General features: G+C 41.5%; 1 protein-coding gene across 1 annotated transcript in view; it reads right to left on the reverse strand.

The window, feature by feature from the left end:
* Positions 1 to 327: 327 nt before the first annotated feature.
* The window catches only part of rmnd1 (required for meiotic nuclear division 1 homolog), a 65862-nt gene continuing 47020 nt past the window's right edge, over positions 328 to 19169 (reverse strand). Inside the window, exons 9-13 of the mRNA XM_078405556.1 lie at positions 18358 to 18422; positions 18086 to 18162; positions 9884 to 10004; positions 5151 to 5267; positions 328 to 1558 (exon numbers count right to left, since the gene is read on the reverse strand). Coding sequence (XP_078261682.1) covers positions 1526 to 1558; positions 5151 to 5267; positions 9884 to 10004; positions 18086 to 18162; positions 18358 to 18422 — 413 coding nt within the window. The 3' untranslated portion in view covers positions 328 to 1525. The remainder of the gene's footprint in view (positions 1559 to 5150; positions 5268 to 9883; positions 10005 to 18085; positions 18163 to 18357; positions 18423 to 19169) is intronic.

Genomic DNA, 19169 nt, shown 5'->3' on the forward strand with positions numbered 1-19169 from the left:
GTTTTGTTTATTTCCAGGTGTGTTGGGCCATGAACTGTGCTTCAAGAATAGTTGTGTAGAAACTAGTCTAGTTTAATTCAATCGTTTATTTTTCATGGTCGGGCTTGCCCCCCCCCTATATCAAAAATCTTCTAACCCACCACTCTATCTCCAGGTCCCTCAGGTCGGCCGACTTGGGGCTACTCACTATCCCGCGGTCTAGGCTTAAGCTCAGGGGTGACCACGCTTTTGTGGTTGTAGTTCCTAGACTGTGGAACAGCATCCCTCTCCCCATCAGAACTGCCCCCTCCATCGACTCCTTTAAGTCCAGGCTCAAAACCTATTTCTACTCCCTAGCGTTTGAGGCCCTCTGAGGGGGCGCTGTGAATTGTTCATGTATGTGCTGTTATGTTTGTGTGCCATTGTATGTTCGTTCTTAGTACCTGAACTGATGTACAGCACTTTGGTCAACGTGGGTTGTTTTTAAATGTGTTATACAAATAAAATTGACTTGACTTGACTTGATGGAAAAAAAATTATCCGGTAGTTCAGATTAAGAGAAAACAATAGATTCCAATTCATATAAAAATGACCCCACCCTTTAATATAAAATAATGTTTCTGTTCCTCAGGCATAATAACAGCTGGCAGTTATTAAGCATTCAACTTTGTTTATGGACAAGGAATAAATGAAGTTATAACAGATTCTTCTGCTTCAAAGGAAAACATTTTCAGAATCTATTCAAGCTAAAAGCTGTTTGCATTGGAACACGTGTCCTTGGTTTTGATAGCAGTTCTATTACTAGAAGTATTATAAATAAACAAGTTAAAAGTGATCAAATATCCTGTAATGCGTACAGATTATCACATCCCAGTCTGAAGTATGACAAATTAGTATTTTTATTTAAACAGTTTCAATTCTGAAATAATATGTATTTTTTGGTATAATAAATAATTCATGTTGATTCAGGATTTCTTCCCAGTGATTTTACTAATGATTTAAACTATTCAAATACTTGTTAAATTACATGAACAACACTTATGTCAGCTCTGGGTGTAGTAGCAGTGTTCCAAGATCTTCTATAACATGAACATCTGCCCCCAGGCATGGTCTAGAATATATTAGCTACCCTGGTCCTGCTTTCACAGCTGCAGTACACCCAGAAATGCATTTCTTCCATTATACCACAGTCTCAAACATTTGAAGTAAGCAGCTACTAAAAATTCTAATTTATTCAGTCTTGGTTCCAGCATGATTTCAAAGAGAAATAATGATTACAGTAGTTTTCCTCAATTTTTCCCATCATATATAGACATTCCACATTGAAACAAAATCAAATGTGCCATTAACAGAAAGTTAAAACCGATTATAACTGCTGCGTGGCTGTGAGAATAAACAGCATAGTTCTGATGAGAACTGAACTGCAGAAAATGTAGACAATCCCCAGGGATCTAGAAACGAGTACAGAGGGCTTTAGGAGGATACTCTGCATGTCCCACGTGCCATAGTCTCTGGCCTCGGTCTTCCACACTCGCTCCAATCAGCTTTAGAAAATAACTCGTGCAAGTTCAAATAATACCTGAAGAAAAAAGATTGGCTGTATTGAGTAATTCAAAATATTATTTTATCCTATGAAATCATGAAGTTTGTGCAAATAATTACACAAGGTAGATAATGGGTCATTGACTATGGAAACAGCACCTTCCAATATGCCCTTGCTGACCAAGATGTTCCATCTATGCTAGTCCCACCACCCTCTGAGTGGAAAAGGTTGCCTATCAGGTTCCTAATAAATCTTTTCCCACTGTGATGTGTGGTTCCTGGTAGGGCTCTCCAGGCACGGGCTGGTACATAACTTCAGTCTTTTTGGTGCTAATGGAGAGACCAAAGTTGTCACAGGCCTGTGAGAAGCAGTCCATTTCATGCTGCATCTTCTGCTCTGTGCTGGCGTTGAGGGCGCAGTCATCAGCAAACAAGAAATCTCTGATGATGGTCTCCTTCACCTTTGTAACAGCTTGCAGGCGCCTGAGGTTGAACAGCCTGCTGTCAGTCCTGTACCTGATGTGTATTCCATCCTGGCAGTCACAGAAGGCATCAGTCAGCATGGCCGAAAAGACCATGCTGAAGAGTGTAGGGGCAAGAACACAACCTTGCTTCACTCCGTTTGTCACTGGAAAGGCTTCCGACTCGTCTCCATCATCTAGCGCTTTCACCATCATGCCGTCATGGAACTGCCGGACAATCGTGATGAACTTGCTGGGACAGCCAAACTTCTGCATTATCTTCCACAAGCCAACTCTGCTGACCGTGTCGAAGGCCTTTGTCAGATCGACGAAGGTCACGAACAGGTCGCTGTGCTGCTCTTGGCATTTTTCCTGGAGTTGGCATGCAGCAAATATCATGTTGACAGTTCCACGTCCAGCACGGAAACCGCACTGGCTTTCTGGAAGGAGACCCTGCTCAAGGTGTTGAATGAGACGGTTGAGCAGGATGCGAGCCAAGATCTTCCCAGCTATGGACAGGAGGGAAATGCCTCGATGATTGTCGCAAGACTGGCGGTTGCCTTTCCTCTTGTAGATGTGGACTATGCTGGCATCTTTCAGCTGTTGTGGGACCTTCCCTTCATTCCATATGGACTGGAAGAGTTCAGTCAGCTTCTGCATCATGACAGGGCCTCCTGCTTTGTACACTTCAGCAGGAATTGCATCTGATCCTGGTGCTTTGCCACAGGAAAGTTGCTTGATGGCCTTTGTGACTTCTTCTTCTGTCGGGAGGTTGTCAAGGTCCTGGTTGATCTCCATCTGAGGTAGGCGAGTGATGGCCTCGTCGTTGATATTAGCAGGGCGATTGAGGACCTGGTTGAAATGTTCAGCCCATCTCTCCAGAATCTGCTTCTTCTCTGTCAGCAACTGGGTCCTGTCTGTACTGAGGGGAAAGGAGCCAGAGGACTGGGGTCCACACACAGCCTTCAATGCATCATACAAACGCTTGGTGTTGTGACTGTCTGCGTAGCCCTGGATTTCATCGGCCTTCTTGCTATACCATGCGTCCTGTATCTCACGGAGTTTCTTCTGTACTTTTTGTCTTGCACTGGCAAAGGCATCTTTCTTCGTTTGTGACGTGGGGTCGTTCTGGTGTGCTCTGAACAGTTGGTGTTGCTCTGAAAGCAGTGCCTGTATCTCTTCATCGTTCTCGTCGAACCAGTCCTGGTTTCTGCTGGATGCTGGCCCGAGGTGTTCGAGGGCGATGGAGTAGACTGCATCTCTGAAGGCCACCCACTGTTCTTCAGTGCTGTCCTGGTCATCTTGATTCCCCAACTCTGGGTAAATGACTGTGTATTTACTCTAGCTATTCCCCCTCATGATCCCCAAAGATCACCCCTCAGCCTCCTGTGCTCTTAAGGAATAAAGTCCTGGCCTTCCCAACCTTTCCCTGTAACTGAGGTCCTTGTGTCCTGGCAACATCCCCAGGTGAGAGGAGTACTTTGGCTATCCGAACTTAACTCATTCATTAAAATGAACATTTCAGGGGGCTCCCATTATAGGATCCATTTTTTGCTGCAATGATTGTAGAGTTTTGCTGCAGTCACTCTACCCAGAAGCCCATTCCATTGGCTTCACACCTTCCATATTAAAATTGTCTTTATTTCAAGAGTCATGAGTGTTTTATTGTCATAAGTCCCAGATAGAACAATGAAATTCTTACTTGCTGCAGCACAATAGAATATGTAAACACTGCAAGTCCAGCAAAATAAAGTAGGAAAGGACCTCATGTTCTGCTCTCCTTGATTTTTGCTGAACTGATTGTGGCAATCTAATCCAATACTGTACAGTAATTAAAATATCAGATTACTGCAGTAATTTCCAACCCCTCAGTGAGAATACCATACTTAAAAGGAGTAACGATCAGATAAATTCTCTACTCTTCAATTCACTGACCACTGAATAAGTATCTCCCCATTGAAACTGTGAATCACTGTTTATATTTCTTCACTCTTCCATTACTTCATGTTGAGATTCAATCTATGGGAAATTTAGACCCACAACAGTTTTTAAATTTACTGTGACTACTAACATTAAAATTGTGCTCACATGGATTACATTTAAATCACAATAGTCTAGAGTATTTTATTGTTATATGTCCCAGATAGAACAATGAAATCCTTACTTCATTGATTACATGAAATAGCCTAAAGAATCAATTTTAATGGCTGGAAAATCATGAGTGCGTTGACTTCAGCTGCTTATTTACATAATCTGTGATTCTGATATCAGCATTAGGCTACCATTTTTATGCCTCTTTTGAGGAACTATTTATCGATTTTTTGTGGATTTACCATGGCCTCCTCAGGCTATAGAACACCCCCCCCCCCCCCCCCACTAGAGAATCTGAATTAGGAAGCATGCTGTAACATGTAAGAGAATTTAGTATTTTGATTTTGACAATGTTTTGTTTTTGACAGCACCAAAACCCATTGGAAGGGGAATTCAATGGTACATGTAAAAATTTGTAACACAATTTGTAACAGACTCATGCACATGTAAATGAGTTTAAGGATCATCAGTCTTTATATTAGTTAGAGCGAATGGCTGATTTGCAACCTGATAGCACAACATAGTCTGAAGATGTAACGAGTTCTTTAAACAAAATGCGAAAATGTTTAGCATTAGGCCCAGAATAATGGAATTAAAAAGCACCCTTTTACTGATTCTGTAAACTGTAGCAAAGCCACTATAAAGGATTATATGAAATGTGTTTGGCCCATCTCAAACTATTCCTGGGTCTGCTTAGAATTTGGCAGTAATTCAAACCGCTGGAGAGAGCTGGTGTGGGAAACAGAACATTCACATTGCTTCATCTGAGGGCGTGTTGAGAATATGGTGCAAAGGTTCGGTGTCGGGTCAGATTGAAAATAACTCTGTTTGGCTTGTACTGCACTCACTAAGTATCATTGCTTTCTGCTGACACTGGAGTCTAGGGTCAAAGTTTTCCACTGCCCAGTACTAACCCTCACTGGTGAAAGAAAAACAGCAACTGTATCTTTAGCAGTTTTCACCCGTTGCGTATGCTTCTCTAGTAAATGGATCACTTGGACTTGGTGCTGATATCTGAATATTTTACAGCCTGAGCGACTGAATAATGGGACCAGTCCCAGTAGTTGCATCACCTACTTCAATAGAAATGAGGATCACTATCATCCACTCGAGCCGCAGTCCGTGCTTCTCACTTAAGTGATTTCGCATCAAGTCTGTTAGTTCTGTACAATGTTGTAGCTTTTCATTAATCACCTGCAGAATTAAAAAAAATATTGCACATCAAAAAGAACAACAGTTGGTGGAAATCTGACATAAACACAAAAAAACTCAGGTGGTCAGACAGCGCCACGTGGAAAGAGAAACAGTTAACGTATCAGGCGGAAGACCTTTCATCAGAGCAATTCTAATGAAGAGTCTTTAACCTGAAATGTTAACTGTTTCTCTTTCCATAGGTGCTGCTTGACCTCCTGAGTTTTTCCAGATTTTTTTGTCTTTTATTTCAATACTTTGGCATTGTAAATAATATATTCATCCATCCAAAGTGCATTACAGTTACAATTCAGCATAGTAAGTCTAATAGTAAATTAAGACATAGTGCTGGAGAATTCAGTGGGCCAGGCAGCATCCTTGGAGAACATAGACAGGTGATGTCTCAGATTGGGACCCTTCCTCAGACTGTAGCCTGGCATTATTTCATATCATATCATATCATCATATCATATATCTACAGCCGGAAATACATTGGCTGAATCTTGCTGGCAATTCCACTGTGACTGCCAGCATTTATCTTCACAAATGTAAGTTGATTCAAAACTTTGGTGCAAATATATTCAAACTCACATGCCTCAAACTTACTGGAAAATTCTTAACACTGAATCTAACACACTATGCCGTTGCACTCTGGCAATGAGCAGGAATCTACTAGAATTACCCAGCACTTGTATTGGTGAAGTGACTACAAAACCTACAAAAGGACTTGACACAGGATCCTTCAACCTGACCTATCCCATGGAAGTTTTTATATTGTGACAAAAATAAGAATATGTTACATGGTTTACATACAAACATTACAGTACCTAAATAATTACCAGAAAGTGTTTTTAGGTGATTAATTTCAATTTTAACAGTTTTAAAAGCTCTGAACATCAAGGACCGAATGCAAGTTTCTCAGGAGTTTGGTCAGCAAGGTTTCTCTGGCCCTTCACCTGACAAGCACTGTTCCTGAACCTTGCCAATCAGCTCCAGGATGTTTTCAGTCAGCAATTTGGGTTTTACAGCAGATCTATGCAGGACAGTAGAGGAACTGAGCAGCAACAGGCCAGGCTCAGAAAAATCTAGGCCATCCATTCTTTTAACTCATTTTACGTGCAATTGCATGTAAGCATGGTCTTGTGCAGATAGATGCATTGCAGGAGGATAGGATTTACAAAGGCAGGCTCCAGGCTCCTGGCTCAGGTTGGTGCATCTACTATGTCCATAGACACTTCTTTCAAAATCAAAAGTTAGAGGTCATCAGAATTATCACCTTTACATACAAGTATTGTATAATTAGTAACAGAGGTCAGCCTGCTTATTTCCTAATGCTGTCATTAAATTCAATCACCAGTAAACTATAACAGTCTGACCTGCCTACTGAGCTCAGACAGAGTTCCAATTTGTTTTTTTAAATCAGGATACAGCAAAGTAACATTTAACATTACAGGGGAAGCACTGGTCAGGAACAGTGTCCAGCATTCCACAACACGGACAGACAGCATTCCACAAAGACAGCATTCCACAACACGGAGTTTTGTTTAATCTTTCCCAGTAATTATTCTCTTATCTCTTTAAAACTTCGAACTTGTGCCGTTGTCTCTCTTAACATTTAGCCATTCTTATTCTCCGCACCAACACAGTTCTTCCCCTTTCTTTCATTCTCCCTTCTTTTCCTCTGCTCTTTAAAAAAATCTTAATCCTACAATTTCTGTCAGTTCTGATAAAGGTTACCATCTTAAATTGTAATTCTGGTTCTCGCTCCACGAGGAGTCTGCGTTGTAATTCTAATGGAATAGCTTGGTTAGGGTTGCGGTATGTTTCGATGCACAGATTTTCAGTACAACAGCTGTAATGCTGTCCTGCCCTATTGCGTTTTCTGCAACAAGTACTCTCAGCAGTTTCTTGAGATCACATGGAGTGAATGGAACTGGCAGGAGCCTCGCTGGGATTTCAGGAGGAAGCCGAGTTGGATCACGTCCAGCTGAACATGGCTGCGAACTTCAGCCTTGTCTTTAGCATTCAGAGCCTTAGTCCCACTGTTGACGATCGTGGAGATGCTCTTGGTGCTTCATCTCATTAGACGTGTTCACTGCCATTAGCTGTGGCTGGACTGCAGAGTCATAGAGTGTGATACAGTGTGGAAACAGGCCCTTTGACCCAACTTGCCCACACCGGCAAACATGTCCCAGCTACACTTGTCCCACCTGCCTGCGCTTGTTCCATGTCACTCCAAACCTGTCCTATCCATGTACCTGTCTAACTGTTTCTTAAACGATGGGATAGCCCCAGCGTCAACTACTGTACCTCCTCTGGCAGCTTGTTCCATATTCCCACCACCTTTTGTGTGCTTTGACCTGATCCATTGTTGTGAGATCACTCAACTCTACTGGTTGCATGATCCATTTGTTGTACAGTGTATACTGGACTTGTGCTGCAATCTCAGTGGACCAGCACCTAATTTTCAGGTGTGCCTACAGTTGTTCCAAGCATGCCCTTGTGTGTTCCTTGTAACAGGTTTGATCACCTAGCTTCATAGTAATGGTGGAGTGAGGGATATGCTAGGGGCCGACCTTACTGATAGTGGTGGTATGCATTCCTGCTGCTGCTGATGTCTCCTGGATGCCCAGTTTTGAGTTGCTAAGTACTGAATCTACCACAGTTAGCATGATTGCACTGCTACACAACATGGACGGTGTCTTCACTTTGTCTCCATGGCTGAGGGGTGTTATTTCTACCAATGCTATCTCGTACAGATGCTACTGTCAAAGTAGAACAGTAAGAACAAGATCAAGTAGGCTTATCCTTCGTGTTGGTTCGCTCACTACATGCCACAGAACCAGTCTGTCAATTATGGTCTTCAGTGCTCAGCTAGCACAGCTGTTATCAGAGTTAAAAGGAAAGGATTGGAATGGACGTAGATTTAATCATTGAGTTGGTGAATCTTCAGAATTCCCTACACTGGAGGACTATGTATACTTATTTGCTGAATATATTCAGGGCTAATATCAATAGCTTTGGACTCTAAAAATCAAGGCGCACATGGAAAGAACAGAGAAGTTAAGCTGAGATTGAAGATCTGCCACAATCTTATTTAATGGTGATTCTTTTGCTGTTTTGATCATTTGCTTGTCCTTTCACCTCTGGCTCCACATTTTAAATGCAACTGAAATGTCTGGAATGAAAACCACCTCTATCTGTTACAAGGATCTGACTTGGAACAACATTTTCAAAATGATGCCATTCTGCAGCAGAAAACTGTGCTTAACATGAAACCACATTGTACTTTCACTTAAGGAGGCGATAAGAATCACTAGCGTGTGAAATAAAAGTGATCCTACAGTAGGGATGTTCTTCTGGGGATTGGTTTAAAACAACTGGATGATTTTCTTTTATTCTTTTTCTAGACTGTGGAAATGATCATTAATTTTGCATTGCTTCTGCTTGGATGGGGCAGGAGGGGAAATTTTAATTTAAAAGAAGAGCAATGGATCTATGACCTGGGAGCAAAACAGAATCCAGGATATGCATGCAATTTCTCTTCTACTCCTCGCACAACGAATGCGAAAGTGGTTACTGCGGTTAAATTGATAATTTTTCTTTCGTTAACTTTGGCTATTTGATGAATGTACCTTCCTGCACAGGTCCAGGATGCCTTATATTGGGAAGCCAAGGTTTAACCATGCCAAGGCTGTAAAGTAGATGCGGCAGATACACAGGGACGACTCCAGTATGGGTGTTACTGCAGTAGGATCATACCTTGCAATCACTCATCTGAATTTTACAACAGTTACTAACTACATCAGGTGACATGGACATTGTTATTTTTCTGATTTTTTGGCATATTGGAACACACTGGAATGTTTTATGTAGCGATGAACCACGAAAAGATTGCCTAAAAGTGTAAAAATGAAATTACTAAATGGTTTAAAAAAAAAATCATTTAGCATAATGGAAGGAGCAGTAATGAAGATAGGATAGAATGATGAAGAGATTCCTCCAATACAAAACATCACTGCAACCCAGAGAACAAGACAATTAACTGAAGTGATTGGTTTCCCTGCAGATATGGTATACTGTTGTGGTACAAGATGAAAGACATGCCAAGCAGATCAGTATGCATAAGAACAAGACTTCCAGAAGCTCCACAAAAAGCTGGAGTAACTCAGCGGGACAGGCAACATAATGGGTGATGTTTCGGGTCAAGACCCATTCCTTCTCTCCAAAGATGCTGCCTATCCTGCTAAGTTACTCCAGCTTTTTGTGTCTATCTTCGGTTTAAACCAGCATCTGCAGTTCCTTCCTACACAACAAGACTTCCTGGATCTTTTATGCAATCGATTATATCTAAAAGCCCTGGCAAACTACCTGACAATACCTTAAGCACACTTCTTCCGCAGATGTCATGCCATTCTAGAGGATGCCATCTGCTGCAAAGCCAACCTATTGCATACAAGGTTGGCACTCTTTCCAGCATATTCCAAAGTGTTACCCGAATATGTAACAAATAAATACTGACCAAAAAATTTCATATTCTTCCCACCGAATAGCAACAATAGCAAGACTCCATGAAAAGTGATGGGAATTAGCTTCTCATTTGTCAGGTCAGCACGCACCTTTACACGTCGGTTGATGTTCAGAAACTGGCAGGTTTTGTCATATAGTTGTTCCAGGTGTACTCTGTCCCAGTAAAAGTCAGGTGTCATCAGGAGATCTGAACTCAAATTGATACGATGTCTGAAAGGAGATAAATTTATACCAGATAGATCAGAGCTGAGTGTGCCACTGACTTTTTACATTAATATTTGCAAATCAAATCCAGCAGTTATCCATAAGAAGATATGCAAAGAAAAAATCTGAAGTGTACTTAAATTTTCTCAAGTAACACTTGAGTTTTCTCCTCTCTGAAAACTCAACAGTCAGTTCTATTATTGTTGGCACTCATGCTTAGCTGAATAGATACACAAATTGCTGGAGTACTCAGCGGGTCAGGCAGCATCTCTGGAGAAGTAGGATGGGTGACGTTTCGGGACGGGACCCCTCTACAGACGGAAAGTAGAGGGTGGGGGCAGGTGAAGAGCTGGAGGTGAGAAAAGACCAGGACCAATTAGGGCTGGCCACAAATGACCTCAGGCAGGGCAGTGCCCGGTAAACCCATTGGTTAGAATAGGTGTGATCTGAAGAGGAAAGTAATGTGGAGAACTGTGGAACTGGTAACGTGACAGGTACAGGAAGGGGGTAAGGGAAGAGGAGGGGAAGGATGTAAGTAGAAGTTACCTAAAATTAGAGAATTTATCTCGTTTCTACATTTTAGCTGAATGGATAACAGGTAGCTGTCATAAATAGTATTACAGCCTGGACTGTTATCATCCCCAAAGCCTGTGCTGCCTGAGGATGTTTGGGTCAAAGTGAAATGACTTCTATAATCAATTTATTTCTTCATTTCAGTTTTCAGAGATACAGCATAGAAACAGGCCCTTTGGTCCGCTGAGACCATGCCAACCAACTGTTCATAATTGTTCTATATTATCCCACCTTCTCATCCATTCCCTCCACACGCGGGACAATTTTGTTAAAGAGAGGCCAATTAACCTACAAACCTGCATGTCTTTGGGATGTGGGAGGAAACCGGAGCCCAAAGGAAACCAATGTGGTCACAGGGAGAATATGCAAACTCTACACAGACAGTACCTGAGGTCAGGATGGAACCCGGGCTCTGGCACTGTGAGGCAGCAGCACTATCAGCTGCACCACTGTGCCACACATACAATGAGAATATCGGTGTCCCATGACGGACAAAAGTCTGCCCCTAGGTTCATTGTTTGTTTCCGCCAAATTGGACGAGTGAGCTGTTTTTCACTGGGATCTAGACTCAGCAAATCCGTGTGGTATAATGCAGTGAACAGCCTTTTCAGTGCAAACTGGCAGAACAGCTTTTGCAACTCGTGAGGTTCCACCCTTAGGCTCAACAGCTGCCAATGCTATCAACGTTACTGAATGTTTTGTGGCAAACATTAAGTTTTATTAGACTAAACACGCACATAATACCCACTTAAAAACAATACAAAATAATCGATGACATAAAAAACTCTACTGATCTTTCTCTCTTGACCACTGACTTTTCATTTTAACTTCAACATATAAGTGGGCAGATTTCCAAGCCTGAGAAGTGGGAGGCCTGAAGAGGCTCACGCCGCCCCCGTGGACTCCATGTGGAGGCCGCCAGGCAGCACTGGGGTACCTGTCAGCAGAGCAGAAGAAGCCACTGCTGCTTTAAGGCTGTGCCGAGGCAGAGCTTTGGCATTTCTACACTGGAAACTCTGATAAATCCACTGGCATCAGGGTAGAAAAGCTGCTGTAGTAAATCAACTGCAAGTGTGGAGGTGCTCAAAACAAAAACCTGAATGCCATACAGGTAACCACACAGTTGTGAACTGCAGCTGTGATGGTGGCATACTTCCCCGTATACGTTTGTGGATTCATATCACATAGATCCAGAATAACACACCAGTGTAATAAGTGAGGGAGTGTTGCACTCTCAAAAGGAGCTGTCTTTTTAACAAGAAATACACCAAGGCCATGTCAGCTCTCTCAAGTGAAACTAAAAGATTTAATGATACTATTTCAAAGAGCAGGGGAGTTACTGATATCCTGATAGTTCAGCATCAGTTACTGTGATGGCAAATGGGACTTGCTTGGTATACCAAGCTTGGTATGACAATTTAGTCGGCATGAACAAGTTGAGAAGGGCCCATTCCAGTCCGAGTGGCGGACCTGTTGGCAAGCATACTCGACAGGGGAGACCGAAGTCAGGAAGAGCCGTAGTGGTCGGTGACTCCATCGTCCGAGGGACGGACAGAAGATTCTGTGGCAGCAGGAGGGACTTGAGGATGGTCTGTTGCCTCCCTGGTGCCAGGGTTCAACACATCACGGACCGGCTTCAGAAAATCCTAGTGAGGGAAGGCGATCAACCTGAAGTCGTTGTGCATGTGGGCACGAATGACGTCGGGCGGAAGAGGAAGGAGGTGCTACAGCGGGAGTTTAGAGAGTTGGGAAAAACACTGAGAAGTAGGATGTCGAAGGTGGTTATCTCTGGACTGCTACCGGTACCTCGTGCTGGTGAGGCCAGGAACAGAGAGATAGAGGGTATGAATTTATGGCTGAGGGGCTGGTGCAGAGAGCAGGGATTTAGATTTCTGGACCACTGGGATCTCTTCTGGGCTAGGGGTGACTTGTACAAAAGGGACGGGTTACATCTTAACAGCAGGGGGACAAACATTCTGGCAGGCAGGTTTGCTAGTGTGACACCTGTGGCTTTAAACTAAGTAGTGGGGGGGAGGGGTTGACAAATTGTGAATATGAAGATGAGGTAAAAAAAAAAGGGATAACAGGAGATATTGCAAAAGACTCTCGGAAGAATGGGAACAGAAGTTCTAGAGGGGAAAAGAAATTAAGGGCAGGGCCAATTGTGACCGATGTGAGAGGGGAGGTGAATACAGAAGTTAAAGTGTATTACAAAATACAGTATATAAAAAATAAAGTGGATGAGCTTGAGGCTCAGTTAGTCATGGGCAAGTATGATGTTGTAGGGATCACTGAGACATGGCTACAAGAGGACCAGGGCTGGGAACTGAATATTCAGGGGTACACAACGTATAGAAAAGACAGACAGGTGGGCAGAGGGGGTGGGGTTGCTCTGATGGTAAGGAATGATATTCATTCCCTTGCAAGGGGTGACATAGAATCAGGAGATGTTGAATCAGTATGGATAGAAATGAGAAATTGTAAGGGTAAAAAGACCCTAATGGGAGTTATCTATAGGCCCCCAAACAGTAGCCTCAACATAGGGTGCAAGTTGAATCAGGAGATAAAATTGGCGTGTCAAAAATGTAATGCTACGGTGGTCATGGGAGATTTCAACATGCAGGTAGACTGGGAAAATCAGGTTGGAAATGGACCCCAGGAAAGAGAGTTTGTAGAGTGCCTTCGAGATGGATTCTTAGAACAGCTTGTACTGGAGCCTACCAGGGAGAAGGCAATTCTGGATTTAGTGTTGTGTAATGATCCTGATCTGATAAGGGGACTAGAGGTAAAAGAGACATTAGGAGGCAGTGATCACAACATGATAAGTTTTACTCTGCAAATGGAAAGGCAGAAGGGAAAATCGGAAGTGTCAGTATTACAGTATAGCAAAGGGGATTACAGAGGCATGAGGCAGGAGCTGGCCAAAATTGACTGGAAGGAGGCCCTAGCAGGGAAGACGGTAGAACAGCAATGGCAGGTATTCCTGGGAATAATGCAGAGGTTGCAGGATCAATTTATTCCAAAGAGGTGGAAAGACTCTAAGGGGAGTAAGAGACACCTGTGGCTGACAAGGGAAGTCAGGGACAGCATAAAAATTAAGGAGAGGAAGTATAACATAGCAAAGAAGAGTGGGAAGACAGAGGATTGGGACTCTTTTAAAGAGCAACAAAAGTTAACTAAAAAGGCAATACGGGGAGAAAAGATGAGGTACGAGGGTAAACTAGCCAATAATATAAAGGAGGATAGCAAAAGTTTTTTTAGGTACGTGAAGAGGAAAAAAATAGTCAAGGCAAATGTGGGTCTGTAAGATCCCCTCTCATCCAGTGTATACAAGCCCAGTCGACCCATTCTTTCATCATATGCCAGTCCTGCCATCCCGGGAATTAACCTGGTGAGCCTACGCTGCACTCCCTCAATAGCAATAATGTCCTTCCTCAAATTAGGAGACCAAAATTGCACACAATACTCCAGGTGCGGTCTCACCAGGGCCCTGTACAACTGCAGCAGTACCTCCTTGCTCCTAAACTCATATCCTCTTGCAATGAAGGCCAACACGCCATTAGGTTTCTTCACTGCCTGCTGTACCTGCATGCTTACTTTGCATGCTTAAAATGAACCCAGCTCAACATCGGTTATTTCGAGCTGAATGTTGGAACCCTTTGCTTATATTTTCATAAAATTATGTGACGACAAAATGTTTAATCATTTGCTGTTGAGTTTGCAGCAGATAGTTTCTATTTAAAGAGAAATAAATGAAGTTTGCGAATAGCACTAGGAAATAAAAGCAAAATTAAGGGTGTAATGGGAGTTAACTACACGACATCCTGGTGGCAGGCATGAAATGTAGGTATGCATAAACACTGTTCTCCAACAAGGGATCACATTGCACTGAACAATGACCGAGATTTAGTTAATAGTCTAACAGTATGTTGTAAGAAACACCATGTTATTGGAAAGATATCACCAAGTTATGGGAAAGATATTGTCAAGCTTGAAAGGGTTCAGAAAAGATTTACGAGGATGTTATCAGGACTAAAGGGAGAGGTTGAGAAGATTCAGTCTCCATTCCTTGGAGCGCAGGAGGATGAGGGATGATCTTACAGAGGTATACAAAATCATGAGAGGAATAGATCGGGTAGATGCACAGAGACTCATGCCCAGAGTAGGGGAATTTAGGACTAGAGGACATAGGTTTAAGGTGAAGGGGAAAAGATTGAATAGGAATCTGAGGGGTAACTTTTTCACACATAGGGTGGTGGGTGTATGGAACAAGCTGCCAGTGGAGGTGGTTGAGGCTGGGACTATCCCAACGTTTAAGAAACAGTTAGACAGGTACATGGATAGAACAGGTTTGGAGGGATATGGACCAAGTGCAGGCAGGTAGGACTAGTGTAGCTGGGACAAAGTTGGGCCAAAGGGCCTGTTTCGACACTGTATTACTCTATGACTATGAGTATGTTAACCTTATCTAGTAATGATCTTAATATAATCAATTTCAACATAAAGGGAGCAAATTAAAGCAATGAAAATTACAGTTTTCAGCAAAACTGTGCAGAACAATATGTGACAGCAACTGGCTATCTTTCATCAAAGAGTCCCACCATCCAGGCTCTATCCCTCTAACACATCTACCGTTGGGCAGGAGGTACAGAAGCTTGAAGTCCTACAATTAGATTCAGGAACAACTACTTTTGTACAATCATAAGTTTCTTGATGTAAAAGGTATACAGCCCTAATCCTACCTCAGCAAAGGAACATTGCATTACCATGGACTTGGTTTCTAACAGTGTTTTTGCACTAATGTCTTGTTATCACAATCTTTTTCTTTTCGCTGTCATGTGCAACTTATATTTCATATGTTGTCTGAGTCGATGTGCCTATGATGCACCTGCAGGATTTTCATTGTACCTGTACCTCACCATACAAGCGCATGTGACAATAAATAGTTGACTTAAAGCTTTGTTTTCTTTACATCATTTTTTAGCGGCAGAAGATCAGCACAAGGAACATTGGAAGATACTGAATAAGTTTATACAGTGCCCTCCATAATGTTTGGGACAAATACCCATCATTTATTTATTTGCCACTGTACTCCACAATTTGAGATTTGTAATTGCAAAAATCACATGTGGTTAAAGTGCACATTGTCAGATTTTAATAAAGGGCATTTTTATACAGTTTGGTTTCACCATTTAGAAATTACAGCAGTGTTAATACATAGTCCCCCCCATTTCAGGGCACCATAATGTTTGGGACACAGCAATGTCATGTAAATGAAAGTAGTCATTTGTAGTATTTTGTATCATATCCTTTGCATGCAATGACTGCTTGAAGTCTGCGATTCATGGATATCACCAGTTGCTGGGTGTCTTCTCTGGTGATGCTCTGCCAAGCCTGTATTGCAGCCACCTTTAGCTTGTGCTTGTTTTGGGGACTAGTACCCTTCAGATTTCTCTTCAGCATATAAGAGGCATGCTCAATTGGGTTCAGATCGGGTGATTGACGGCCACTCAAGAATTGACCATTTTTTAGCTTTGAAAAACTCCTTTGTTGCTTTAGCAGTATGTTTAGGATCATTGTCTTGCTGTAGAATGAACCGTTGGCCAATGAGTTTTCAGGCATTTGTTTGAACTTGAGCAGATAGGATGTGTTTATACACTTCAGAATTCATTATGCTATTACCATCAGCAGTTGTATCATCAATGAAGATAAGTGAGCCAGTACCTTCAGCAGCCATACATGCCCAGGCCATAACACCCCCACCATCGTGTTTCACAGATGAGGTAGTATGCTTTGGATCTTGGGCAGTTCCTGCTCTCCTCCATACTTTGCTCTTGCCATCACTCTGATATCAGTTAATCTTTGTCTCATCTGTCCACAAGACCTTTTTCCAGAACTGTGGTTGCTCTTTTAAGTACTTCTTGGCAAACTGTAACCTGGCCATCCTATTTTTGCAGCTAACCAGTGGTTTGCATCTTGCAGTGTAGCCTCTGTATTTCTGTTCATGAAGTCTTTTGTGGACAGTGGTCATTGACAAATCCACACCTGACTCCTGAAGAGTGTTTCTGATCTGTCAGACAGGTGTTTGGGGATTTTTCTTTATTATAGAGAGAATTTGTTGTCATCAGCTGTGGAGGTCTTCCTTGGCCTGCCAGTCCTTATGTGATTAGTAAGCTCCTATCTGATCAAAGCATCAAAGAATAAATGTTCCAAACAGTTGATTTTGGTAAGCCTAAGGTCTGACTGACGTCTCTAACAGTTTTATTCTTATTTCTCAGTCTCATAATGGCTTCTTTGACTTTCATTGGCACAACTTTGGTCCTCATGGTGATAAACAGCATTAAAAGTTTCCAAAGGTGATGGAATGACTGGAGGAAAGACAAGGTGGTGAGAGCTCTCTTATACCTGCATTAAGGAGGCAATTAAACACACCTGAGTAATTGCAAACACCTGTGAAGCCATATGTCCCAAACATTATGGTGCCCTGAAATGGGGAGACTATGTATAAACACTGCTGTAATTACTAAATGGTGAAACCAAAATGTATAAAAATGGCCTTTAATAAAATCTGACAATGTGCACTTTCACCGCATGTGATTTTTTTCTATTACAAATCTCAAATTGTGGAGCACAGAGGCAAATAAATAAATGATGGGAAAATATTAACATATCCTGGCAACTGAAAAAAAGATGTAAAGAACACCAAAAGGTGAAAAAGCAATAAGAGCTCCAAATAAAATGTGCCCACCTGCATACCTACAGCAACTATCAAAGCATCATTAAAAATGTACCATTTTATTAGGACATCATAGGCATTCAGGATAAATTATGGACCCCTTGAAAAATTACAACTCTGATATTGCAACTGAAAATAAAGACCTGGTGAATATGCCAATTAGTCACCTTGTGCCATTGCTTACAGAGACAAAGAGGATAACACACCAGATGTTCCTCGGAAATTAAGGTAGGATGGGCACTCAGCAAAATCAATCTAATCATAGTGAATAAAATAACTGTGTTGAAGACAAGCCCCTCATACTAAATGGTTTCCTTCCTGGAAAGAGAACACTACACATTAAAGTATAATTTTCCAAAGTACTGCTAGACCAGAACAGCTCCCGAGGACTGGAATACTGTATTCCACCCCGATGAAATGCAGAAGAGGTCAGCAGGGATTCATAGACTGCCTAACCAAATATCTTTTGTCAGGCAGCTATAAGATAAATAAAGGACAGCGACAGTGAATATCTCAAAATGTTCAGTGACCAGATGGTGTCGGCGTGGATACATATTGGATAAGCCATGCTTGATTAACCTGATGAAATTTTTGGACAAGGCAATGCCAATAGGTATCATTTTTATGGATTCTTGAAAGGCATCTGATAAATATTCTTGTACCTAATGTTGAAATTCATGAAATTGTGGATACATCTGGCCATAAGTTGTTCCAGAGTTTTGAGTAGCCTTTAATTATTTACTGCTTAAAATAGACATTTTAAAATAGAGATTTTTACCTCAAGGCAAACAGTTCACCAATTTTCTGCATGACTTCAGATCGAGAAAGTTTCACCTGTTTTCCAGCTTTTAGCATCTGAAGAGTGGAATAAAAGATAAAATGCAAAAATATCAGGACATCCTACATCTTAAAAGATATCTTAAAACATTTCCACCTTCAAGTATTAATATGACCCCATGTTATTTCTCAATATTTACCATCCATATTCATTTTATGTGAATCCATGATGTACTGTTTCAATCTAAAGCAGAGAACTGTTACATTACTCACCTCAGGAATAAACTGAATGGATTCAACAAAGTTATCTAGGGACACCTCCCAAATGGCAAGCTTCACTACAAAAAATATAAAGACAAACTTTAAAAAATGTAAATTATTTCAGCAATCTGCATACAATAATCTTGTGGATTACTGATGGTGAACTGAACTTGACATTGATATTGTACTATAGCAGCAGCAACATTTTACCATACTATGTGCTTTGCTTGCCTATTTTTTTAAAGTAGAAGAATGTATTTAAAGATGTAAAATGGCAAGAGGTGAAACCAAATTCACAAATCTGATAAACTGTGGGCAGCCCTAGTTGCTACAAGATTTTTGTTAACATGATTGGTTTGTTAATGCTTTTGTGGGATGAAAAACTAGTAAGACATAACCCCACTAGCCCATATGATTTCAATGCCAAACTGTGCGTTAACTAAATGATTACCCCAATTCTGAAGAAACACCAAGAAATTCATGATTTTAACCACGTTTCAAAATGCTGAAACTGTTCCCAACAGCTATATTATTATACCTTTGTTACTGAGACTGATTGTAAAGGACCCAGCTACTTAACAGATGTTCTGGATTTTCTCTAAACATTAAAAAGGACCAATAACAATTCAAGTCTCATTTTGGAAATGACACAATCTTTGAGGGGAATGCTAAATATTTATTCAGAAAATGATCGTCACAATAAATAGTTCAGAGGCATTTTAGTGTGAAAAAGGATTGAATAATATAAAAGCACTGAATGCATTGTGAAAGGTTTATCATATTTATAATAACCTCTAATATACAAGGATCATAGAATCAAAAAG

The sequence above is a fragment of the Rhinoraja longicauda genome, chromosome 9 (genome assembly GCF_053455715.1).
Source record: "Rhinoraja longicauda isolate Sanriku21f chromosome 9, sRhiLon1.1, whole genome shotgun sequence".
Classification (NCBI taxonomy): domain Eukaryota; kingdom Metazoa; phylum Chordata; class Chondrichthyes; order Rajiformes; family Arhynchobatidae; genus Rhinoraja; species Rhinoraja longicauda.